Source organism: Humulus lupulus, chromosome 1, assembly GCF_963169125.1.
Source record: "Humulus lupulus chromosome 1, drHumLupu1.1, whole genome shotgun sequence".
Taxonomy (NCBI): domain Eukaryota; kingdom Viridiplantae; phylum Streptophyta; class Magnoliopsida; order Rosales; family Cannabaceae; genus Humulus; species Humulus lupulus.
The window spans coordinates 179,970,528-179,997,247 of record NC_084793.1 but is presented as its reverse complement, the minus strand read 5'-3'; the positions used below and the strand labels follow the sequence as shown (position 1 = coordinate 179,997,247).

The following is a 26,720-nucleotide window of genomic DNA, read 5'->3' as shown; positions in this document are numbered from 1 at the left end:
TATTTTTAAATAATTATCATTATAAAATATCTCAAAAATATCATATTTGAATTTTTTTTAATTATTTATTTTATTTTATTTAAGTTGAAGGGTTTACAAACTACCATTAAATATAAAAATATTATGTTAAATATAAGAATATTCTGTTAAAATTAACATTAAAAAAATAAAAAATCATTAAAACAAAAAATTTCCATTATCTACACATTTATTATATAGAATAGATATGACACACTATATTTAGAATGTATTTCTAATTTATATATATAAATATATTACAATAATACTTATAATCATATCCTCAAATAATTTAAAAAGTCTTTTAATTAAATATATTTAATGTATAAATTTGGTTAAGTTTTCCCTGAAGTAGGAAGTTATCAACTTTTCCCAATTAAAAGCCATATTTTTTTTAAATTTCCAAAAGAAAATTCTTAAGAAAAGCCCAGCCCACATTTTGTTAGGGTTTTGTATCTCCTCTTCTACACGGTGTTTTTTCCGAAACCAATTTCAGAGAGACCTCGAGCCTCCAACTTCTCTCCTGCGCCAACTCCTTCAGCCCCAACCATCTTCCAGTCGATTTCTTCTTGACTCCGCCAGCCTCTCTCACTCAGTCCGTTCCTGTTAATTTTAACGGTTATATTTCTGTTAATTTGATATACTCTAATAGTTGCTAGCTTGCTGTTTTATATGCTGTGTGTGTGGTAGATTTTTTTTAGATGATAATTGTTTTTATTTTTTTCTTCAATAAATTGAATAATGTGTTCTTTAATTGTGAAGGCAGGGCAAAGGAGAACACCAAGATAATCATTGTTGATTGATGAATTCTAAACTTTTTTATTTCAGACAACGGTTCAAGTCGAACCAGAACACGCCCTGCCTCTCTTTTCCATTTTTTTTCTCCAGTCGCGACAACTCTTCGCCTCTTCTCACGGTCTGGCGACGCCAAGCCGAGTTCCTCCATTGTCTCCAGCTGAGTTTTGAGGTGTGCGATTTTATTTTTATTGTTTTGCTCTTCTGCTGAATGTTCCGATCGATTGTGAAATTTTTGCTGGAATATTCAACTTTAATGTTCTTTGTTGCGAAAAATTTGGAGTTGCAAAAGTGATGCTTGACTAAAATTTTGAATTAAACTGGGAGCATTCAAGGATAAGGATATAATTTAAATTCATTTGGATCTTTTTTTTTTTTTTTTAAATAGTTATCAGTGTGAAGGCTTAGCATCACTTTGGAAAGGCATTCTTCCAGAATTCTGAGGATAGCTGTGAAGTTGAACAGTTGGGTGTTGTTTATCTTACCTTTGAATTAGAGAAATTATCTCATTTTAGGGTTTTATGATTTGGGCTGTTTGATTCTCTTTCGTCATTAGCAATAAATATAACAAAGATTATTTAAATGTGATAATGCAGAGTTAGGGAGAGCTTGAAATTGTTTGTTATTGATTGGGAGCTTGAGATTTTTATTTACTTGGTGGCTTTAGTTGTATGTTTGAAAATCTCAATAGATTATGTTGTTTGCTTGATTTTTAATGTGTAGAATATGATATGGTTATATATATATTTTTTATATTTACTGTGTAGAATATATTATGGTTTACTTATTAGCTAAAATATTGACCTTGTTTATCAATTTTTTTTGCGCTTTTTATTTCTGACTTGGAGAAATACCTTACTACAACCATTTTGGCATCCTAAAAGAACTAAGTGATGAGCTTTGGCGTTTGGACTTAAACTATGTAGTTTGTCTGATCTCTGATTAACTTGGAGACGACATGTAACAATAGTCTATGGATTATAATTTAATCTTGATTTTATCTTAAATATCACAAAATAGGAGACCTGACCTGCAGAAGCTGCCTCGCCGATCTCCTTTGCTTCTACAATGAACCTCTCCTCCCTTGCAACCCTAGACTCCAATCTACTCTCCACCCCTCGATGCAGGGCCTTCAAAGCCCACTTTCGGACCCATGTTTCACATTCGAGAAACATTGTTGTCTGCTCCTTCAATCCTCAAGCTGCGTCATCACTCAGCGTTGTTGAGTCCGCTGCCCAGAAGTCTAGTCGAATTGACTCATTGAGTCAGGTATCTGGTGTGTTAGGCTGCCAGTGGGGTGACGAAGGTAAAGGCAAACTGGTAGACATCTTGGCCCAACACTTCGATATAGTTGCTCGTTGTCAGGTATAACATTTTTGTCTCTCTTTAATATAATCTTCCATGTTAGATTTTATTATTGAGTTTTTTACTTTAGTTGCAATGGGGTTGTTTTGTTTTTGGGTTGTTATATTGTTAATGTAAGTTTACTTCAACTTGTAAGTAGTTTTGTCCTAAAGCAATTAGAAATAATTGTCTCATTGAATAGGATTGCTGGATTCTATTCTTTATTTTATATTTTTGGCATGTGTAGCTTCGAGTTGTGAATTTTGAAATTGTGTCAATGAATAGGGTGGAGCTAATGCTGGGCATACCATCTACAATGCAGAGGGGAAGAAATTCGCCCTTCACCTTGTGCCTTCTGGTATTTTGAACGAGGAGACTATGTGTGTCATTGGAAATGGAGTTGTGATCCATCTTCCTGGGTTTTTCAAAGAGATTGATGGGCTCAAATCAAATGGGGTCTCCTGCGATGGAAGGATATTGGTTTCTGATCGTGCCCACCTGCTATTTGATTTCCATCAAGAGGTTGATGGGCTTAGAGAAGCTGAGCTTGCCAAGTCTTTTATTGGAACTACAAGGAGAGGGATTGGACCTTGTTACTCCAGCAAGGTTATTCGAAATGGCATTAGAGTAGGTGATCTGAGGCACATGGATACTTTCCCTCAGAAGCTTGATGTTTTGTTATCAGATGCTGCATCAAGATTCCGAGATTTTAAATATAGCCCTGAAATGCTCAAAGAAGAGGTCGAGAAATACAAGAGGTTTGCTGAGAGGTTGGAACCATTTATTGTTGATTCTGTGCATGTAATGAACGAAGCAATCTCAGAGAAGAAGAAGATTTTGGTCGAAGGTGGTCAAGCAACCATGCTGGATATCGACTTTGGAACATACCCTTTTGTAACTTCTTCTAGCCCATCAGCTGGTGGAATTTGCACTGGTCTTGGAATTGCACCTAGAGTTTTAGGTGATCTTATTGGAGTGGTAAGTTCATCATTTGTTATTGATCCCTTTCTCTCTCTAGTTGGCTGTTTTATTTCTTTTGTTCTTATGTTTCTAGTGATACACATAAATCTAATTATTTTGTAATATTTATCCAACTAAAGGATCATTTTTGAAACAATATCTTTTACATATAGGCTAAAGATGAATCTAAAGAGAGATAGCAAAGTCAACACTAAACTTATAACTCGTGAAATTAAGTAGTTAGATTGACTAAAATTCTCCACTGCAGGTAAAAGCCTACACTACTAGAGTTGGCTCTGGTCCATTCCCTACCGAAATCTTGGGTCAAGGGGGTGACCTTCTCAGGTTTGCTGGGCAGGAGTTTGGCACAACTACCGGTCGTCCTCGCCGTTGTGGTTGGATTGACATAGTTGCTCTCAAGTACTGCTGTCAGATTAATGGTTTTTCTTCACTCAATCTCACCAAACTTGATGTGTTATCCGATCTTCCTGAAATTCAGTTGGGGGTCACATACAAGCTAGTTGATGGCACACCAATCAAATCGTTCCCATCCGACCTTCGTCTCCTTGAGCAATTGAAGGTAAGTCTTGTTACCATTCCTGATTGAAATGTGTTGTTTCGAAGCTCTACATACAAGTGCGATCGGTCATGTGAAACTTTGATATGTTTTTGTAGGTGGAGTATGAAGTAATGCCTGGATGGAACACTGATATATCTTCAATTAGAAACTATTCTGATCTGCCAAAGGCTGCTCGTGAATATGTGGAAAGGATAGAAGAACTTGTGGGCATTCCAGTTCATTACATTGGTGTTGGGCCTGGAAGAGATGCCCTAATATTCAAATGAGTACATTATTATTTATCTCTTTAGCCGCTAGATCGCTAGATGATATCAAATTCTATTAGAGAGAACCTGAGGTTTGGAGATTTTTATCCCTATAAATTAAGGGATGGTTTCAATTAACTAAAATTTGGCCAAGAAATTTCTTGGTCATAATAATACCAACTCAGGGCAACTATTTGATTTTAGATTTTTATTATATACTAGGTTTTAGGGATGTGCCTAACCCGTTTTTATAAATATAGTTATTAAAAATTTGTTTAAAGCAATTAAGAGATTTTAAAAATTAACCATGAATATAAAATAGTTTTTATAATAAAAATAAGTAAAAAAAGAGGTTGTAAGTTGTATTATGGGTCATTTCGATTAAATTAGATTATGTATTTGTTAAATTCAAAGAGAAATTTCACTATTTATGCATAATAGTGTATAATTACTAAATAATAACTGCACTAATTAATTTTTTAAATTGGTGCTAAACTTTCACCAAGTACCAAAAATACTCTCATTTTTTTCTACTCAAATTTTTTCCCATACAAACTTTCACTCTCTCACACTCTCTCTATCTACTTCAGACTCTCAATCCTCGAAATCCAAACCAAAGGAAACCCCAAAAACAAAGGGAACTCGTCGATCTCACCCTCTCTCTTTTTCTTCTTCGAAGTCGGCCACGCAGAATTGTCGTCGAATCTGTCAAGCCAACAAAGACAACAAAGCTTGAAACCCACGTCGTCGAACTGGTCGAACCCATCAATCGAACCTATATTCTCATTAAGGTATATTCTTGAACCCTTGTGATTATTGTTGTTGTTTTGATCCCTTTGAATTTGGTGGTGTGGAATGGGTATGGTAGTTCTTAGGTCTGGGTTTTTTTGTGATTTTTTTTGTTTTGTTTGAACTAGTAGCTCGATAGGTTCAATGAAGGTTCAATAGAAGCTCGATGTTATCTATGGTAATATATGAAACTAGCTCGATAGGCTCGATTATGGTTCGATAGGGTAGTTTGAATGGTTCGATGGTGGATTGATAAGAGCTCAAGGATCTGTGGTATTAGGTTAAAAGGGCTCGATAGGTTCGATAATGGTTCGACAGTAGGCTCGATGGATCTGTGATATTAGATTAAAAGGGCTCGATAGGTTCGATATTAGGCTCGATAGTTATTTATGTAGACAGATTTTGCTTAGCTCGATAGGCTCGACATTGGCTCGATAGTCTCTATAGATTTAGGTTGTTGATATTGCTCGATAGGCTCGACAGTTTCTCGATAGGGTATGTTGCAGCTCGATGACAACTTATTTTAGTTTCCTGATTCTGTTTTCTTACCAATTTTTTTTCATGTGTTGTTGCAGATGCCTAAGTTGCTTGTTTCGTTTAGTGATCACTTTCCAGATCGAGTGACATATCAGGGTAGTAGCACTTTAAATAACATTAAGACTAGGTTTGTGGAGCTCGGGCTGCTTGAAAGGGCTAAGGAATCCCCTTTCAAGCAGTTCTTTTTGGCTTCGTAGTTTAATTTCTCCAGAGTCTTGGTGCATCAACTGTTGTTGAGGAAAATCGCCAGCAACAACGAAGATGAGGTGCATTTCTTCTTGGGGTTGAAGTCTTATAGATTCGGCATGGGAGAGTTTGCCCTGGTGACGGGGTTGAATTTTAGTACCTTCCCATCACCAAAATAGTTGGAAGAGCGTAGTCTCAGCGACCGGTTGATAAAGGAGTATTTCAACGATGCTGAGAAAGTAAAGCTCTCACAGGTGGACCATGCTTTCAAGACTTGTACTCTTGTGGAAGATGTGTACAAGCTTGGTCTATGTTTGTTGGTTGAGGGAGTTATGAATGCCATAGAGGGAAAGTTGCACATATGGAGATATATTCTGAAAATTGTTGAGGACGTAGAGTACTTCTTTAGCTATCCATGGGGGAAGTACTCTTATATGAGGCTATTGCAGTCATGTAAGAAGGACATGGTGAAGCAAAATGCCAACTATGATGCCAAGAAGGATGCCAAGGTGCAGCAAGAGTCCAAGTACATTATGTATAGTTATGCCCCGACCTTACAGTATTGGGCATATGAGGCTATCCAGCAGCTTGCGACGGAGTTTGTTGTGAGCTAGGGAAACACGGTCCCAAGGATGCTTAGTTGGTCGCATCGGAGGAACAAGGATTTCACCAAGTTCGTCATCTCACCGATGTTATCAAAGAAGAATGTAAGTTATATTTGATTGACATTAAACAATTTTTTTTTTATCTATATGCTTATCTTTTATCATTATTTGAGTTAGCCAAATGTTTTGTGTCGTTTGTAGTTGATTGTCCTTCCGATATTGAAGCCTCAACCAGCAGAAAAAGACTATTATTTGTCTTTGACAGAGGGAGATCTTCCCCTTTATCCTGGGCTTGGCCAGGATCCCTCGGAGGCTGATGAGGAGGAGGATGTGACTTTTGAGAAAATCGCGAAGATAGTTTCTCAGGAAGCCGAGGCAGCCAAGATATTTGATGATGCTGCCCCGGGGGAAGAGGTTGCAGGTCTCACCCCTCCTGTTGCCCCAACCTTAACCCCAGCCTCAGCCTTCGCCCCAACATCAGCCCCAGCCTCAGCCTCAGCCCCAACACCAACCCCAACACCAGCCTCAGCCTCAGCCCTTGAGCTTGCCGACTTGATTAAGCGGTTGGACAGAGTCGATGGTCGACAAGAGACCCTCCTGAAGAACTAGTCAGTGATCTTGGACGTAGTCAGTCAGATCCTGACATTTATTAAGGAGAAACCGAGGGGCTCCAATGAAGATTCAGACTCGGAGTCATTGGATATTCCTCTGGACTATGTTGATGATCCAACTACGCCTCCTACCATCATTGTGACACCTGATGCTGGGACTCCGAGAGTCGTTATTGTCAACCCTGAGGATGTTGCTGGGGTTCGGTTTCAGAGGACTAGACGCCAAAGACGCAAGCCAGATTGGTTTGAGGACTACATTGATCCCACGAGGAAAAGACATCGCACTGATGCAGCTGTACCAGAAGAGGAGGCTACACAGGTGCTTGACCCTCTCAAGAAGCCAGATCGCAAACAGTATAGGACAATGTGCAAGTGGCTGCTTGGAGACATCCCCAACAAGACCCCGAGGGATCTAAAGACTAGGAATCACGGTCCAGCGTAGTTTCTGACGTGGAAGACACCCCAGTCGTGGCTCAATGATGGGGTAAGCCATTTATACCTAATGAATCGATAGTGGTAGAAATTATGTTTTGTTTTCAATTTTACAAGTTATGTTTTTATTGACTCGATATGCGCTCGATGATAGCTCGATATGAGCTCGATAGGAGCTTGATGGGGGTTTCCAGGATTGATATGAACTCGATGGAGCTCGATAGTAGTTCGATATGGGTGTTAAATTAGGGTTGTTGTTTACTGTTTGAGATTAGCTTGATGTGAGATCGATAGAGCTCGATAGTAGTTCGATATGGGTGTTAAATTAGGGTTGTTGTTTACTATTTGATATTAGCTCGATAGTAGTTTGATATGAGTGTTAAAATAAGATTGTTGTTTACTGTTGGAGATTAGCTCGATGTGAGCTCGATGGAACTCGATAGTAGTTCGATACGGATGTTAAATTAGGGTTGTTGTTTACTGTCTGAGATTAGCTCGATGTGAGCTCAATGGAGCTCGATAGTAGTTCGATATAGATGTTAAATTAGGGTTGTTGTTTACTGTTTGAGATTAGCTCGATGTGATCTCGATGTAGCTCGATAGTAGTTCGATGTGAGCTCGATGGAGCTTGACAGTAGCAATTTATGATAGTCTTTGCTAACTTTTTATATCGTAATCTCTTTGTAGCATATTGATGCGGTAGAACACATGCTTCGTATGTGTCGCAAGTATTTTCCCAATATATATCGACAGAATGCAGTTGTGATGAACATGTATTTCTCACAAGTGATACTTGCTCGATATGATCAGTACAAGAAAATTGCCGACAAAACAAAGTATACGTGGGATTTTGACGTTATGTCTATGTTGACCGGCATCGAGCAGCAGTTTCTGGCATCTTGGGGCGGAGTTGAGGATGTTTATTGGTGCCAGAACTATGGACAAGAATATTGGTTTGCCATTGAGGCTTCCATTTCTAGTTGGATCCCCACTGTTTACGATTCGGACAACTCGGTGATTAGTGACGCAAAGCTGGAGGAAATTATGAATACATGGTGCTTTTTGCTTCCTTCTATGTTAATGCAGAGTAAACTGTTTACTGATAGCTTGATGTTGAAGATTCCATCAGCAGGAAAAAGGCCGCATCATGGCGTCGCAAACAGAAACACGAGCTCACTCAGTCAAAGAGAAGGTAACAAACATCATCTTCATATTAAATTTGTTTCTAACTAAAATTATAGTAATATACACTTAATGTTTACTTTTTTTTTTTTACAGTGGGGATTGTGGTGTGTATGCTGTCAAGCATATTGAGCATCTAATGGTCGGTCTTCCATTGGAAACTATATGCGATGAAAATATGGAGGTGTTCAGGAACAAGTGGACCACAAACTTATGGTATCAAAATTTGTTACCTTGATGATTGTATATATACAGGGTCTTTACATGTACAGTTTTTTGTTCACATTTTTTTATAACTTTCATAGGCTGTTATAGAGCTAATATCAAGCTATATCGAACTGTTATCAAATTTTTATTGAGCAATATCATTTTCATATCCATTATGTAGATGTTATCGAACTAATATCGAGCCATATCGAATTACTATCGAGTTATATCGAGCTTCAATCGAGCAATATCATTTTCATATCCATTATATAGCTGTTATCGAACTGATATCGAGCCATATCGAACCGTTATCGAACTACTATTGAGTTATATCGAGCTTCAATCGAGCAATATCATTTTCATATCCATTATATAGCTGTTATCGAACTAATATCGAACCATATCAAACCGTTATCAAGCTACTATCGAGTTATATCGAGCTACTATCGAACCATTATCGAGCTATGATTTGAAGTTAGTTTAGAAGCTAACATACATATTATCGAGTTCATATCGAGTTTACATCAAGCTTAACATAACTTTTAAGAAAAATCAAATAAAAAAGAAAGGAAAACAAGCTAGGTTATTAATACAACAAGTCCAAATGGGAAAAACGAGTTTATAGCCTAGCTTTGCATGTAGCCCTGTTGTGGCCAAGACCACCACACATGCTACACTTGCGCTCTTTGTGAATGATTTCACAACTCAATGGGTAACAGTTTGTCTTCCTTCTTCCCACCTTATTCTTCTTCGGTCGACCAACTGGTTATTTTTCAACGGGAATCCCAACTTGCATTTTCTCTATGTTCTTGGGAACTTCCCAATCATCCTCATTGCCAGTTGGGTAAATTGTTTCTTTGTAAGACTCCCCCCACATCTCAGTAGTGCAATATGGTGATCATAGTGAGTAAATGTTGACACCGCACAAGATGGCCACAGCCACACCATGAACACAAGGGTAACCCATTATTTGAAACTGGCCACAGGAGCATGATTTGGTCATCAAATTCACCTCACCATCACCTTTTGGGTCTACCACATGAAATTCAAACTGTCCAAGAGGATGGACTTTCAAGTACCTTGCATCATCTGCAATGCCTGAGACATCTTTCTCATATATTGTTGCTAATTTGGATGTGCACTTCTCTACCTCCTCACGACGTGCGGAAAACCATGACTGAATTGTGAATCGAATGAATTCTACAAAAGTAGTGACTGGGAAGGTTCTTGCGTCTCTGGTTTTGTTGTTGAAACTTTCAGCGAAGTTGCTTGTCATTACATTGTATCGATTCCTAGGAAAGTAAGCACGAGTCCAATTATCGAAGCCAATACCCTCTATATATTGAGCTATTGCAGGATCCATTTGCTTTATATTGTTGAAGAACCTGTGAAATTTTGACTTCCGAAATGCATATGTCGCATTCCACATCTCCTTGTGACAGTGACCGGTCTTGAACTTAGCGATTACATTCATACTTATGTGATAGTAGCATGCGCCATGGTAGGCATCAAGGAAGACCAACTCAAGAGCATGAATAATGCTAGCATGCCTGTCTGATACAAAAGACAGATTATCAACAACTCCAATGGCTTCCTTCAATTTCATCATGAAATACTTCCAAGAAGCATGATTCTCACTGTCAACAATCGCGAACGCAATTGGATAAATGTGGTTATTCGCATCCAATGCGACAACACACAACATGCGGCCACCGTACCTTGACTTCAAGAAAGTGCCGTCCACACATATAACAGGACGACATGATGTAAATCCTCTTCTACAAACTCCGAGTGAGAAGAAACAGTAAAGAAAGCGACCGTCATCTATGACAAAATCAGTTATTGTACCTGGATTCTTTTGCTGCAGCATGTACAAGTAAGAAGGTAACTTGGAGTACGATTCTTCAAGTGTCCCCCTGACATAACCGAGTGCCTTCTATCTGCATCTCCAAGCCTTCATATAACTCATATCGATCCCAAAATTATTCTTCATATCCTCCTTTATGCTGTTTGGTGGGTAGCTAGTGCCATCAGTAGCATATTTTTTCTTGATAAGGTGCCCAATGACAGAAGGTGCTGCTTAACAGTGATCTTTTTGTCGCAATTCTAGTGAGCAAGTGTGTACACTATTATAAACAGTGAACTCAAACATCTCTGACCGCGCTACTTTTTCCCTCTTATTCTCCAACCACAATTTGGATCCTTGCAGGTGATATACAACACATCAGTACCAGACTTCTTAACCATAAACTCAAAATTATTCTTCATTGCGAAGAGAGCCGCTTTGGTTTTCAATTCTATCTTGTTCTCAAAAGTTTTCCCAAGATATAATTCCCCCAACGCTACACCGGATGAGGGTGATTCAGAATGACTAGAAGCCATGATATCTTCTTTTGTAAACATGTGAGCACTCCATTTTCTGTGATCTTCTGTTGAACATATTGGAATGTTCCCTGTATAGTTATATTCTGTTCCACCAGGGCGACTAGAGCTGGTGCCAGGTGTTTGACGTCCTTGACTTGGTGGGTTCGCCCGTGCACTATGACATCAATACTACAATTTGGACATCAACCATCGTCCATGAGAGGTCGGTTCTACTTAAACCGACTTAACACATATTCATAAGTCAGTTTATACAAAACTGACTTATCATGTATGTCAAAGGTAAGCATGAGACGTCGGTTGCGCAATAATCGACCTACCATGTCCACATGGTAGGCTGGTTCTGTGTGAACCGACCTCCCATGCTTGTAGAAGACATAATAGGTCGGTTCATGCAAAACCGACCTACCATGTTGTCATGGTAGGTTAGTTCAATGTGGACTGACCTACCATGATCTACCTTGGTGACATAGTAGGTTGCTACTATGTGAACCAACTTATCATGTCACATTATAAGAATTTTAAAATATATTAATTTATTTAAACTATAAATATATATATATATATATATGTAAGCTATCAGAGTATGAAATAAATGTAAGAAATTTATATTTATTAATATTACATTATAATGTTTTGAAGTATAAATAAATAAATGAATTAAATTAAATTAATACATTTTAAAATTTTAATAATGTAAAAATAAATTAGACTATCTTTAACAATATATTTGTATAATGACAAAGAATCGAACTAACATGTCCTTTAAAAAATTATTTAAGACACTACTCATTTATCAAATTTTTATTTATTTATTTTAAATTGTAAATGTTATTAAATTAAAATATTTTTTATTTATAAAATATAATTATAATGTAATATTAACAAATATAAATTTTACATTATTTGAATTTTAAATATATTAATTTATTTAAACAATACGTATATATAATTATTCAGTATATTATAATTTTTTAAATATAAATAAATTAATAAATTATTTGTAATTAAAACAAATTAATTTAATTTTTTACAAACAAGAAAATATTTTAATTTAATAGTATTTATAATTTAAAATAAAAAAACTTTATTTAATAAATTTAGAGTATCTCTTTAATAACTTTTTAATAACTTTTTAGATGACATTGTAAGTCGGTTGTGTGGAAAATGACTTCTCATGTGACATGGTAGGTCGGTTGTGTAGAACTGACCTATCATGTCATTATAAAAATACATTATTAAAGATACTCTAATTTATTTTATATTATTGAAATTTTAAAATATATTAATTTATTTAAACAATATATATATAATTTATTTGCGTGTGGAATAAGTATTAAAAATATATATACTTATTAATATTATATATATTATAATTTTTGAAATATAAATAAATAAATTATTAATAATTAAAAATAATTAATTTAATTTATATAAATAAGAAAATAATTTGATTTAATTGTATTTGTGATTTAAAATAAAAAACTTATAAAACAATTTTAGAGTATCTCTTTAATAATTTTTTAAATAACATGACAGGTCGGTTGTATGAGAAATGACTTCTCATGTGACATAGTAGGTCGGTTGTATGAGAAATGACTTCTCATCTGACATGATAGGTTGGTTGTGTGGGAATAGACCTATCATGTTGTTATCCAAAAAACAGGCATGGATAACATGACAAACATTTAATACATGTGGTTGACATCTGGCAGGAGTCTTGTTCGACCATCGAACAAAGAGATGGCTAGCGCTGCACCATCTCAGCCGCCTCCTCCTCCTCCAAACGTGACTGAAGATGAGCCACATTTGGAATTCGATGAGGAAGAATTGGATTCCGAGACGCTGAAGAATACCCTGGGGGTATTGCAGGACGAACTGGCCAATCTGAGGGCCAGCCAGGAAAGTGCTGCCGAGATTATGGCACGGCAGCAACAAGAGATCGAGCGACAGCGCTTGGAACTGAGTGAAAGGCAGGCGGAGATGGACCGCCGTCAGAGAGAGGCCATGGCAGCCCTCGAAGCAGCCCTACAGCTGGCTAGGAGTCAGGCTGCACCTGCATCGCAGCCTGATCAACCTACAAATGGGCCACCCCAAAGGGGTCCTAATCCTAGCCCGCCGATCCAGCCCTCGAGCCCCCAAAGGCCCGAGCAGCCACCAATGCCTCAGGATGATGTCCCTCTAAGGGATCCTGAAGCACAGCCTCCATCCCAGGCTGGTCGCGGCAATCCCCCACAGCCAAGGCAGAATAGGGCCGGGCAGCCGCCCCGCAGTCCTAGACGCCATAGGGGCGAAGAGAAAAACCCTCAGAGCAGAGGACAGCGTCCTTCTGGAAACAGAAGGAACTCAGAGACAGGCTCTGCGGTTCGGGGCCCCCCACGGCATGATAATGCACGGGGACCTACCGACCAACGCAGGCCACCCTCTAATGCTCGGGAGGTTCCAGTCCGGGAAGGCAACCGAGGGAACAGTCGATCCCATCGTAGCCAATCAAGATTCAGAGATGGCCACGATTATAACGAGGCTGACTCAGGCAGAGGAAACGCCGGTCAGAGGAATGAAGAAAGAGGTGGGGGCAGAAGTCCACCACCTAGGGATGACCATCCCGAAAGACGTGACGCTGGGGGCTAGCCCAGACATAATAACGTCTTTAACCGGCTCGGAGCTAGCGAGCAGCGGAGAAGAGAGGAGGATTTAAGAGATGTACTCAACGATCACAGGGAACAACACGATGAGGACATTCCCCCAGCAGCAGAGGCCCCATCGATTCCTAGCGCCGAGCAAGCCCAGATAGATGCCCTCAACCAGGCAGTGCAACAGCTGGTCGGGGGAAGAACGTCTTATATCGATCACGATAGGAGAAAGGGCACTCCTTTCATTCAAAGGATAGCTATGGCAGAAACTCCTAGCAAGTTTAAGATGACCACGCTTCCGAATTTTGACGGGTATGGTGACCCAGTATCTCATGTCAACAAGTTTGAGATACAAATGGACATTCAGAAAGTGTCCAAAGACGCTCGGTGCAGGATCTTTCCTGCAACACTTTTTGATGCAGCATAGGAGTGGTTTTTCAAATTCCCTCCTACAAGTATTATTTCATGGGAGATGTTCGTGAAGGAATTTTACGGACAATTCTATGCGGGTCGTGTGCACCCAACTGAGGCAAATCAGCTGGTCGAAATACGCCAGTAAGACGGAGAACCACTGAAAGATTACGTCCAACGTTTTATGCGAGCAGCTGCTGGAGCGAAAACAGTGGGAGACGAAGGCAAGATGATGGCCATAACTGCAGGGTTAAGTGCCGCACGCTTCTCTGGAACAGCCTCAGAAAGCATGGGGTCAGGACTACCCAGGAATTTTTAGATCGAGCTGATCGATACATCAAGCTCGAAGATGCCATAGCCAGTGAAGGAAAGCCCCCAGGCAAAGATAAGGGGACTGCCAAGCCCGCCAAAGCCGCCAATGGGTCGAAACCCAATGGCAACGGCAAAGGAAACGGGAACGGTAATGGCAATGGCAAGAATGGGGGGAAACGACCGCATAATGAGCCTTCCACCTCTGACAATAAATGAGCCAAGGGTAATCATTATGAACCTCGATTCACTAACTACACCGCCCTTATTGAGTCTCGGGGAGAGGTGTATCAGGCCACGAGTTCCAGTGTGCCTTATAAGAAACCTGCTCCCATTCGAAAAGATATTTCAAAGAGAGACACTACTAAGTTCTGTCGTTATCACAACGACTACGGACATGATACCAATGAATGCAACCAGCTGAAGGATGAAATCGACTTCCTTATTAGACAAGGACACTTGAGAAGATATGTATGGGCCTCGAGAAATTCCCAACGAGAAGCTCCAGGTGGCAACGAGCATGCGCCCACACGCCAACGCTCGCCACCTTTGCAGCCTGACCCCATAGCTGGCACTTTACTCACCATCTGTGGAGGCCTGCACCTCGCGGGAAAAGAGTACCAGTTGATACAGGAAGTTCAGTGAACATCCTATACAAATCTTTGCTAGAACACATGAAGTTGTCCATCAAGGACTTGGAGCCCTGCAACCAAACAATTTACGGCTTCTCTGGCGAGGGACTCGCCCCAACAGGGTCAATCAGACTTCCAATCACAGCAGGTACATCGCCTGCTACCAGGACATTACTCGTTACTTTTATAGTAGTCGATTGTCCTTCGGCGTACAATGCTGTCATTGGAAGGCCCATACTGGTTGATCTTCGGGCCGTCACCTCAGTATGGAACTTGGCCATGAAATTCCCGACAGACGCAGGGGTAGGACGCGTGTTGGGAAATCAGAGGGAAGCCAAGGAGTGCTACAACACCTTAGTCACAAAGGCGAAGAAGGGAACGTCAAAGGGCACTCCCCCAGATAGGTCGCAGATGGCTATTGATACACAAGCCCAATCCGGTGATGGAGTCACTAAATAGGGTGTTGCCCAAAGTGAGGATAGGGATTTAGATCCTCGCTTTGGGGATTTTGAGGAAAATGTTGGACCCGTCGAGGACCTGGAAGAGGTCCAACTTGACGAAAAAGACCCGACCAGAGTTGTAAAGGTCGGGAAAAAATTAGAAGCAACTACGAAGCATGCACTGGTGGAATTTTTGCGAAAAAACCAGGAAGTTTTTGCTTGGTCACACAAACACATGGCTGGGATAGATCCTGCAGTTATCAACCATGTCCTGAACGTTGACAAGAATTTTCCACCCGTGCAACAGAAAAGAAGGCTGCTCGATAAGGATAGATCGAAAGCCTTAAAAGAGGAAGTCGAAAGACTGAAGGAAAATGGGTTCATCCGGGTGGCGTTTTATCCATCGTGGGTCTCTAATCCAGTACTAGTTCCCAAGCCTAACGGCAAATGACGAACCTGTGTGGATTTCACAGTCCTCAATAAATCCTGCCCAAAGGATTGCTTCCCACTCCCAAGGATCGACCAGCTGGTCGATGCAACTGTAGGGCATGAGATCCTCTCCTTCATGGACGCATACTCAGGGTACAATCAGATCAGTATGCATCCCCCTGACGAGGATCACACTAGCTTTCGGACCGATACATGGTTATATTGTTATAAAGTAATGCCCTTCGGACTGAAAAACGCTGGTGCGACTTACCAGCGATTGGTCAATCACATGTTTAAGGAGTTGATTGGAGTAAACATGGAGGTGTACGTGGACGGCATACTGGTAAAGTCGGAAAAAGCAGAAGGACATGTGAAGGATTTACAAGAGTGTTTCAACGTTCTGAACAAATATCAGATGAAGTTAAATCCTCTCAAATGTTCCTTCGGAGTAGGATCAGGGAAATTCTTGGGGTTCATTGTTAATTCAAGAGGAATCGAGGCCAACCCCGACAAGATAAAAGCCCTGATCGACATGAAATCGCCAATGAAAATCAAGGATGTGCAAAGTTTAACAAGAAGAATTGCCGCACTAAGTAGATTCATTTCCAAGTCGACGGATAAATGCATCCCTTTCTTTAATCTACTTAGAGGCAACAAGAAGTTTGAATGGACAGGAGACTGCGAGCAGGCTTTCCAAGCCCTAAAAGCCCATATGGCACAACCTCCTATTTTATCAAAGCCTATCAAAGGAGAAACTTTGTTCATCTACTTGGCGATCACCGAAGTTGCTGCTAGTGCGGTACTAGTACGAGAAGAAGAAGGCGTACAAAAGGCGGTTTACTATGTAAGCAAGAGGCTAATCGGAGCAGAGTTGAGGTATCCTCCCATCGAAAGATTAGCCTATTGCTCAATCTTGGCCTCGAGGAAGTTACGTCCTTACTTCCAAGCCCATCCCATTACAGTCTTAACTGACCAGCCCCTTCGGCAAGTCCTGCAAAAACTAGAGGCGGCTGGGCGTTTATTAAAATGGGCAGTCAAACTCGGGCAGTTCGATATTACATATTCACCGTGAGCAGCAGTAAAAGGACAAGTCTTGACTGATCTTATTGCCGAGTTCACTGAGCTCCCAGACAACGAACAGTGCGAAGAGTCTAGTGTGCCTGAGCCCTAGGATGAAGCTCCTTCGTGGAAGTTATTCACAGATGGATCATCCAATGAATCTCACCCAGGAGCGGGAGTGATATTGATAACGCTAGAAGGGCATCGATTTCACCGCGCTATTAGGTTCGACTTCACTGCATCAAATAATGAAGCCGAATATGAAGCACTCCTCGCTGGGTTAAGATTGGCAAAAGACATGAGTATAAAGGTGCTGGATATTTACAGTGATTCACAGCTGGTAGTGAATCAAGTCTTAGGGGAGTATCAAGCACAGGGCCTCAAAATGGTGGCCTACTTAAATAAAACTAAAGATCTGTTGGCTCAGTTTGAGAAGTATTCCCTCCAGCAAATACCTCGGGATCAGAATTCGAACGCAGATGCCTTAGCCAAACTCGCAAGCGCGAAAGACGCTGACACTTTGAATATTGTGCCAGTAGAAAGATTGTGCGAGCCGAGCATACGAGCAGATGAAACTAATATGGAAATCCGGATGGAGGATACATGGATGGCACCATACTTGGAGTATCTCGCAAATGGTGTACTACCAGCAGATAGAAATAAAGCCAGAACCCTCCAAAGGCAGGCTGCTAGGTACATACTGGTTGATGGTGTTCTTTACTGAAGAGGATATTCCATGCCACTGCTCAGATGTATTACACTGGAAAAGGCTAAAGAGCTGATGAAGGAGGTATATGAAGGCTTCTGCGGGGATCACGCTGGGGGGAAAAGTTTGGCAAAAAAGATTCTAAGGCAGGGCTATTTCTGGCCGACTATGAATGAAGACTCAATGGAGTTTGTGCGAAGATGCGATAAGTGTCAAAGATTTTCCAAGATCCCACGCGCAGCTCCCAACGAGTTAAAGAAGATCCAGATTCCTTGGCCTTTCGCAGTATGGGGGATAGATTTGATTGGATCGCTGCCAACAGGAAAGGGTGGAGTGAAATACGAAGTCGTAGCAGTCGACTACTTCACCAAATGGGCCGAAGCTGAGCCGCTCGCTACCATAACGACCAAGAAAGTTCTTGACTTTTTCATCAAGAACATTGTTTGCCGATATGGTTTGCCTCGAAAAATTGTCTCAGACAAAGGCACCCAGTTCGACAGTGACTTATTCACAGACTTCTGCGAGAGACATGGAATCGTCAAAAGCTTTTCTTCATTTGCACATCCACAAGAAAATGGGCAAGTCGAAGCAATGAATAAAACACTCAAAGATACCCTGAAGAAAAGACTTGAAGACGCAAAAGAAGCATGGCCGGAACAACTGCCTGAAGTACTCTGGTCGTACAGAACATCTCACAGAACAGCGACAGGTCATATCCCATTTTCCTTAGCATACGGGTATGAGGCTATGTTGCCCGTCGAGTTAGATCCGCCCTCCCATCGACGAATTACATACGACCAGGACCAAAATAGCCAACTGATGATGGAGTCCTTAGACTCACTTGAAGAGAAACGGGAAAGAGCCCAACTCCGAGTAGCTGCGTACCAGCAAAAGGTCGCTCGGTATTTTAACTCAAAAGTGAAAGAAAGAAAATTCAACGTCGGAGACCTAGTACTACGACGAGTTTTCTTAAACACCCGCGACCCAACTGCTGGAGTGCTCGGACCAAATTGGGAAGGACCTTACCAGATTGAGGAAGTCCTTCATCCAGGCACCTACAAGCTTGCACGCTTAAATGGAGATCTCGTTCCATGCTATTGGAACGGAGAACACATGCGCAAGTATTATTAATAAACAGTCCTTTTTAAAGGACTGACTTGTATTAATTTTTACTTTTTACAAGTTTCGAAAAAGGGTTAGCCACGTTGTAAGATCTTTTTAAGATCACTCGTAAAGACATGTTTAGTCCATTTTTAATACGAGATTATAAGGGACTGTGCACAGCCAGTCATTCTTGCCAACCTTTGTAAATTTATTTTTACAAGTATTTTTTCATTACGTGTGTTGTTTTGCTGTATTATAAGTGTTATGTTTCCTACCGAGCAGTAATGTTCGCACAGGTCGTGGTCAAGGCAAGTGACCAAGGACCTAAAACTCCTCGATCACTTGGGGGGAATATAAGGTACATCGATAGCAAAGCATACCAAGAGGTATGTAAACACACGAACAAAATGAGTGAAAGCATGCTACGGTACTTAGAGTATTTTTCAAGATTTATATTTTGTTAAATCAAGCCAAAGTACTATGCTAAGTTCGGTCATGCGGACATATGTTATAATAGACAAAAATATTATAATATCAAAAGGCATTCTTTTACACCGCGAGCAGTACTGCTCGGATGTAATTGTTTAATTAAAAGTAAAGCTGCCCTTGCAGCAAAGTAAAAAGCTGCCCTCACAGCAATAAAAACAAATTGTCTTTACAATACGACCCGTGGGCCATGAAAACGAAATAAAAGAAAAAAAATATTTTTAAGGAGCAGGAGGGTCCTGAGGATTGGGAGGAGTGCTATGGTCAGCCGAAGGACCAGCTTCAGTATCAGCGGCAGGCACTTTGGCCTTTTCCTCTTTTTCTAGCCGAATGGCGCACTGCGCCATCAGAGTCCTCTTCAACCGCTCGGACAGATAGTTGAAGTTTGCCTCCCGATTGTGCTTCCAGAATTCGTAGAAGCAGAGGTGAGTGGCCTCCTTGTACTTCTTCAAATTCTTGGCTCCATCCTCCTCGAGCTCCTGCACTCGCTTTTCAAGCTCCCTCGTCTCTTGCCTGCTGGCGATCAGATCGAGCTCAAGCTGCTTACATTCTTGAGTGATGAGCTTGGCACTCTCCCTGAATTTTTCTCTGGATTCGTTGGCTTTCTTCAAGGCATCTTGGGCGTCCAGAAGCTCCTGGGTGAGAATGGCTTGGTCCTCGCACAATTGTTCGTTCTGCTTGGACAGCTCCTTATTCTCCTCGAGCAGCTTGTTGTTGTCAGCCTCAAGTGCTTGCTTAGTCTGGGCAAGCCTGGAGTCGAAGTTCTTTCCCCGAGAAACCAATGCCCTAACACGGTGCTAGCCAGCAGTTAAAGTTAGTAGCCCCTGAAGACAAAGAATGAGATAAAGTAAGGAAAAGAAATCAGACATAAATGATAAAGTAGCAGAAGATGACTTATGCTAACTATCTCGTTCAACCCTCTGTTGACAACTTGATCAGCCTCCATTGAGGCAGTTTCAGTAATGGCGGCCTGGCTGCGTCTGTGCTTCGAGAGTTTGTATATCCTCTCCCTGGCTGAGCCGACCACAAAGCTGGGCAGGGAGCCTTCGGGCAAGTTGTCCAATGCTTCCTAGTCAGCAGCCCTAGAAGAAGGCTGTGGATTAACAGGAGTGGGAGTCGTCTGCTTGGAAGGGGGCGGAGGTGGTGAGTTCCCCTTGGAGGGGGCGGTGCCTGGAGCGTTGTCTGTTCGAGCCTTCTTCGAGGGGGTGTTGCTGCTTTCCCCTCGAGCCCTCTTGCTATCCTTCTTCGGGACAGAAGAGGTAGCGGCAGCTTGATAGTGCTCAAAGACGTCCTCAGAGTCCATACCTGCACAAAAGGAAGCAACACAAGAAGTAAGACTAAATGGTCATGCAGGATAAAAGAATAAAAGTAAAAGGATTACAAGGAAAGTACCCGTGCTATAACTACTGGTCGTAACATTATTTACTGAGCTACCTAGTTCCTGGAAGAAATATGAATTTAAGGAGGGAGCATTCCTAAAATTTCCATCCCCATCAAATAGATGAGAGGGAATTGGCAAATGATTTAAAAGCGAGATTATTGTACCATTTTCATCCGACGAGTCGTCAGAAAGTTCGGTAGGCTCAACAGCCTTTTGTTTTCCTTTGCCCTCAGGGGCCAAGGGTTTCTCTGCTCGACGAGGGACGACAGGTTCCCTGATCGTAACCCCAGTTGGTCTCCTCCGCGGAGGAGACGCTTGGGGTTACTGCTCAGGTTCCACTTTGGCTTGGGCGTTCTCCGCCGAAGGTTTGCTCGTCGCTGGTTGAGGATTCCAGAGGCCGACCAGCCTAAGGTTAGCCTCATTAACTAAATTTTTGACACTCTTATCAGCATTCGACATGCTGGCTAAGAGTGCCGCCCTTGACTCCATCCTTGGAGTTGGGATTGGACGTAACCATGGGCCTGGAACACAGTGGAATTTCAAAACATTGTGGCAGAAAAACACTAAGCGAAGAAGCTAGTGATGTAAGAATTTTTACCTCCTCGGGTGAAGGCCAGGTTGTCTGCGGCTAAGTCGGGAGTAAGGAAGTATTCCTGATAATACTTCCCCACATTGGAGATATGAGTAGTGTCAGACAAGAAAGTGCACCCGGTTTCTTGATGACAAAAGTGGAAGAACCCCGTACCTTCTTGTTTAGGGTTGGACTTAAGGTCAAAAAGAAAGTTGACCTCGTGGGGAGTGGGCTCTGGCCATTTTCTGAGTTTATAAAGGATATAGAGTGCGGCCAGCATTCTATATCCATTTGGGGTGATTTGAAAGGGGGCAACTCCAAAGTAATTTGCCACCCCCTGAAAGAACGGGTGAAGAGGCAAAGTGGCACCTGCCTCAATGTGAAACCGCGACCAGGCGCTGTAGGCCCCGCCTGGCAGGTTGGCCCTCTGGTCGATAGAAGGTCTGACCAGAGTCACCCATGTCAGTTTATACTTATTTAAGTAGTTGGCGATCATCTGCATCGTCACTCTACTTTGGGGAACAACATGCCACTCGACATCTGGCTGATCAGCGTGTCGAGGGCGGGCATGCCTTTGTACATTGGCATCAAGAAAATTTTCATCTCGACCACTGGTCGAGGGAGCATCAGCAGTAGACTGGCACGAGGAGTTAGGGATTTTCCTTTTTTGAGCTTTTGTTTTTGTTCGAGCCATTCTCTGGGTTAGGACTGGAGGAGGGTTTGGGCTAGGGCGAGAAAAAGGGATATCTGGTATCAGAGTAGAGGGGTTTTCTTCACCTTCAAGCAGCTGAGCTAGCTAGGAGGTCGTCTTCAATGGGTCTTTCTCCTCCCCAAGGGTCTTGCATATGAACTGCAAACAGACAAAGGAGGAGATAAGACACATAGCCTGCAGAGTTACGTGGGAGATTGGGATAACGTTTCTTGCGTCTATTGACCAGCAACATCCTACCCATACACTAAGTTTGGTGCTAGTAGCTTGAAAAACGGATCAAAAGGGAAATAAAATGTTTTCTGAAAAGGAACTTTTTCAACTCCTAAAGGGCGGGAAAAAACCCAGTTTTTTCAACTAGCTTAAAGATTGAATTTTTACGTCGTTCTTACGCCCTAAACCTATGATCCTTACTATCAAACTAGCTCCTAACTTATATAAAGCAGAAATACACTCTCTTACCAAGCATCAGATGGTTTATACAAAAATCCTCATAATTTCTACTCAAGAACGCAGGAAATCGCAGAGCACAGTAACAGCATGCATGGCATAATGAAGAGTTTAAAAGACGAAGTGATTGCCTGGGCAAAGGGTGGAGATTCAGAAAAGATATAAATTTCGAGTCGGAAAGACCTTTGGCAGGACGTCTGAATGGTTTCGAAATTTTGCGCTCTGAAGCAAAGTTCTTGAAGTTCTTGATTGGAATAATGAGTAAAAAATTATAAGAAAGATAAAGAGGTTACTTATAGAGGCTGAAGTATGACAAAAAGTGGCAATCATGACTTTCCCATTTTCAAAACGTGGGGGAGTGTATAAGCCGTCGAATTGATTTCTTGAAAATCGAAAGGGCTTGATTAGACATAATTATGTCACGGTTTTCAAAAACGCACGAGGATTCTGACAGATTTCGTGGGGTATATGAACGGTTGTTTCCCTAAAGTTTCTTTATTGTTGGTCGCACTAAACAAACTTGGAGGGCAAATGTTATCCAAAAAACAGGCATGAATGACATGACAAACATTTAATACACGTGGCTGACATCTGGCAGGAGTCTTGTTCGACCATCGAACAAAGAGATGTCTATGGCACAACGCTCAAGCTTTATATACGACCAGCCTGGTCGTATACTCGCTATATTTGGAGAAAATCTTATGCAGTTATAATCATATCCAAAATTATCTCCCAGGATTTCCTGAGTATCCGATTATTTAGGAAAGAATATCTGTAACAAATTAATGTAATCTTCCTTGAGCCTATAAATAGAGAAAGATAGCTCAAGGGAAGGGACTTTTTGGCTTTCTAATTATTTGAGATTAGAGTTTTACAAGTGTATTAGAGCTATCACATTCGATATATTGCTTTGTTCTTCAGAGGTTTGTGAAACTCATTGAACCCTAGTTCTTTGATCACTCCTTTGAATCTTATATCAATAACAGCTCAAATGGACGTAGGTTATTACCAGATTCTGGGGCCGAACTACTATAAATTCCTGTGTGTTTTATTGTTTTTGTCATTATTCTCATCTTAACATTTCTGTCCAAATCAAGCAATTTTGACTCCGTGTCAGTTGACCAAAATCAGGGTCAACACATGTCATTATAAAAATATATTATTAAAGATATACTCTAATTTGTTTTTAGATTATTGGAATTTTAAAATATATTAGTTTATTTAAACAATACATATATGTAATTTATTTGGGTGTGGTATAAGTACTTATTAATATCATATATACTATAATTTTTGAAATATAAATAAATAAATTATTAATAATTAAAAAAAATTAATTTAATTTTTATAAATAAGAAAATAATTTGATTTAATAGTATTTGTGATATAAAAAACTTATTAAACACTTTTAGAGTATCTCTTTAATAATTTTTTAAATAACATGGTAGGTCGGTTGTGTGGGAAATGACTTCTCATGTGACATATTAGGTCAGTAGTTTGGGAAATGACTTCTCATGTGGCATGGTAAGTCGGTTGTGTGGGAACAGACTTATCATGTAAGCATCATAGAATAAATTAAAATTTTAATTAAATTATATATTTTAAAATTTTAAAATTAAATTGAATAAATATATATTTATAAATATTAGAAAAAATTAAATTAAATAAGTTGGAGATTTATAATTTTAAAATAAAATATCAATATATTAAAATTAAATATTTTTTAATTTTAACATCATAGGTCTGTTATAGAATAGACTTATTTTGTTGCATCATAGGTCGGTTGCTAATGGACTGACTTACAATGTTAAAATTAGGGCATAGAAAATAAAAGCCCAAATAAATTTGAAGTACCCGCGCACAGTTATCTTCTTCACTATACACCTCGCGAGCACAACTTCATTTCGCCAATGACCCAAACGGCAGCAGCTCTCCCTCCTCAACTCCGGCCACGACAGCGACATCCTCCTTCCATCGTTCACCAGCGGTCTCCGGTCAGGTAAGTCGTTCATCACAAGTCTATTTATTCATATATATATATATATATATTGGGGTCTGTCTCTGGTCGATACTCATAATGCCAAGAGGATGGGTGTTGATGAAGAACAGAACGTCCAGATGGGTGTTGATGAAGAAATCTAATGGAACAATTTTTAATGCTTTCTTTTTCGCCTAGTAAAAGTTTTATTGAACTAAAAAAAGTTTTTCCATATTGAGGGGCAGTTCGTTCCCTATATCCATAGAAATGAGACCATTGTGATGGCTTCAGCTAATTTTTAATGCCTAGTTTTACATATTGTAATTCAAGCACTAAAACTCAAGTGCTATATTACATTTCACTACCATTACGTATTAGTTAGTCCCTACTGTTTCTGCTATGCAAGTGCTATACACCTTATTATGATTATAGTAACAAGTTCCACATTGTCACCACTTGTTTCCTTCAATCATGGTCTATGTTTTTTTTTACTGCTTCTCTCTTTTCCTTATTCAAAAAGAATATTATTTTGCTACTGTATCTGTATGTGCATTCACCAATCACCAATCACCATCACCATTATTCTTTTGCACCACTGTATATACATAATATATATATATATATATATTCACACACCAAGTATAAGTAGTGTAGATTAAAGAGTAATACTTGTGATTGTGTTATTTTTAAATAATGTGTGTTGATATTTGAGAACTAAGCAAGGTTATTAGTTAGCACTAACATGAGGATTAAGATATAATAAAGTGCCAGAAGATAAAAACCAATCCTAACCAAGTTGAGCAACAATGTCAATACATATATTGCATTTTTTTTTTATTTTTCTTTAAAATGGGTTTTACTCAAAATATCAAAATATGAGTGTCGTTTCAACCACGCAGTTATAGACTTTGTCAACGTATAGGAAGTCATATGTATGTATATATATATATATATAAATGTTCTAACTTCTAAGAGAAACAACGACTCTCATAATATGCCTCAACTAGGCGACCATATACAATATATATATATATATATATTAATGTGTGGCTTAAAATCTTATAATGAAACCATATACAATATATATATGTCTCAGATCATTATAGGGAGTTTCGAACAAGACATTGGTACCTCATTTTTGCCAAGATGCCTAAGACCAAGACCAGTACCACACAAAAACCCAGGTCCATCGATAGGAGAAATATTGGCACTTTTCTCTGTTTTAATCTTTGACCATTTTTAAGAAGGTGTCATTGTAGTGATGAGTAATTAGTTGCTGGTTTCTCTTTGATAATATGTGGAATGTCTTTTCAGATGGTGTCTTTTTGTTTTCATTTTGCTCTGCCTACTTTAAAGATGGTATCAATGCAGACAATATATCAGGTATCAAAGATTTTAAAAATAATTATAAGTTTGTAGATAACTTATTTTATAAATTTAACAAAGATATATTTTTTTTATGTAGGATTTTATACTTCCAATTAGTAAAAAGAGAGATCAGTCACTTTTTTCGTTTTGTTGAGCCAATTTGGTTATCAAATGTTGGATCCACTGAAGAAGAACGAGTTAAATGGGTATCAAAGCGTATGATTGATTCAAATACGGGTCAGATGTGGTTGTTTCCATATCATAAGGGGTAAGTTTTTTACTTTTAGTATTTTGTTAGTGAATATATATAATATTAATAATGAAATGTTTTTGTGTTTCTGTTAGAAAGCATTGGATGCTTATAATAATTTATTTTGATCACCAATTGTGCTATTTCCTGGATTCTCTTCACAATTTTCTACCAGATGAAATCAAATCTCTCATTTCTTGGTAAAAATCTAACCAATTAACTATATACTCTTAAATTTATTTAAAAATTTACAACATCTATATGTTTATGTTTTGATTGCTTAGTGTCTTTCAACATTTGCGCACAAATAATGCGAAAACTAAGGAAGTCGCGTGGAGAACTGTTAAGTGTCCTCGTCAACCATTACAATGTGGATTCTATGTTATGAGGATGATAAAAGACTTCGTGACAAATGATTTTTCAATGCGATGGCTAACTAGTAACGTAAGTGAAAATATTCATTATTAAAGTTCTAGCTATACCTCAAGATTAAGTATATTAATTCAACTCATGTAGTGAATTTTTTTTTAGTGTGGCGGGAAGAACTCTTACACAAATGATAAGATCAATGAAGTGCGTGAAGAATTGGCACAATGCGTCATGGATTTGATTAGTACTACATATGTCCACTCACTTTTGTTAACTTAGACTTTTAAGGAGATACACTTACAATGTTAACTTAGACTTTCTTGAAGATATACACACTTTTGTTGTCTAACTAGTTTACAATGCTTATATGAGTCATTTTTTAATTAACTTAAGACTCATTATTTTGGATACTTAGTTCAAATTCTACTCTTTTATATTACTATGATATTTATTTTGTTTTGTTTGTATAAAAAGCAAGATTTGTTTTGGACATAATACACTTTTTAATAAAAAAAAACACCATAAGTCGGTTCTACTAAAAGACAATAGATGTCTACACCAT

General features: G+C 39.6%; 2 protein-coding genes and 1 long non-coding RNA gene across 7 annotated transcripts; all 3 read left to right on the top strand.

Annotated features, from left to right (window-relative positions):
* Positions 1–452: 452 nt before the first annotated feature.
* Positions 453–4,145, top strand: LOC133800963 (adenylosuccinate synthetase 2, chloroplastic). 5 transcript variants are annotated; one of them, XM_062239089.1, is made up of 7 exons: positions 453–636; positions 847–985; positions 1,202–1,277; positions 1,834–2,178; positions 2,443–3,135; positions 3,386–3,697; positions 3,793–4,145. In XM_062239089.1, exons 4-7 carry the CDS (start codon positions 1,882–1,884, stop codon positions 3,961–3,963), a joined length of 1,473 nt encoding a protein of 490 aa, XP_062095073.1. In that variant the 5' UTR covers positions 453–636; positions 847–985; positions 1,202–1,277; positions 1,834–1,881; the 3' UTR covers positions 3,964–4,145. The 5 variants fall into 5 exon arrangements, with proteins under 5 accessions (XP_062095073.1, XP_062095064.1, XP_062095079.1 ...); XM_062239109.1 differs by having other exon boundaries at positions 455–613; XM_062239080.1 differs by lacking the exon at positions 1,202–1,277.
* Positions 4,146–4,283: 138 nt separating this feature from the next.
* On the top strand, positions 4,284–8,687 carry LOC133800989 (uncharacterized). Its single transcript, XM_062239121.1, has 3 exons — positions 4,284–4,733; positions 7,790–8,294; positions 8,381–8,687. The coding sequence occupies exons 2-3, from the start codon at positions 7,811–7,813 to the stop codon at positions 8,422–8,424; spliced, it is 528 nt and encodes a 175-aa protein (XP_062095105.1). The 5' UTR covers positions 4,284–4,733; positions 7,790–7,810; the 3' UTR covers positions 8,425–8,687.
* Positions 8,688–25,382: 16,695 nt separating this feature from the next.
* LOC133823312 (uncharacterized) lies at positions 25,383–26,511 on the top strand. The gene is made up of 4 exons (XR_009888243.1): positions 25,383–25,554; positions 25,637–25,989; positions 26,074–26,233; positions 26,321–26,511. It is a non-coding gene; the product is annotated as an uncharacterized LOC133823312 (long non-coding RNA).
* Positions 26,512–26,720: the final 209 nt, after the last annotated feature.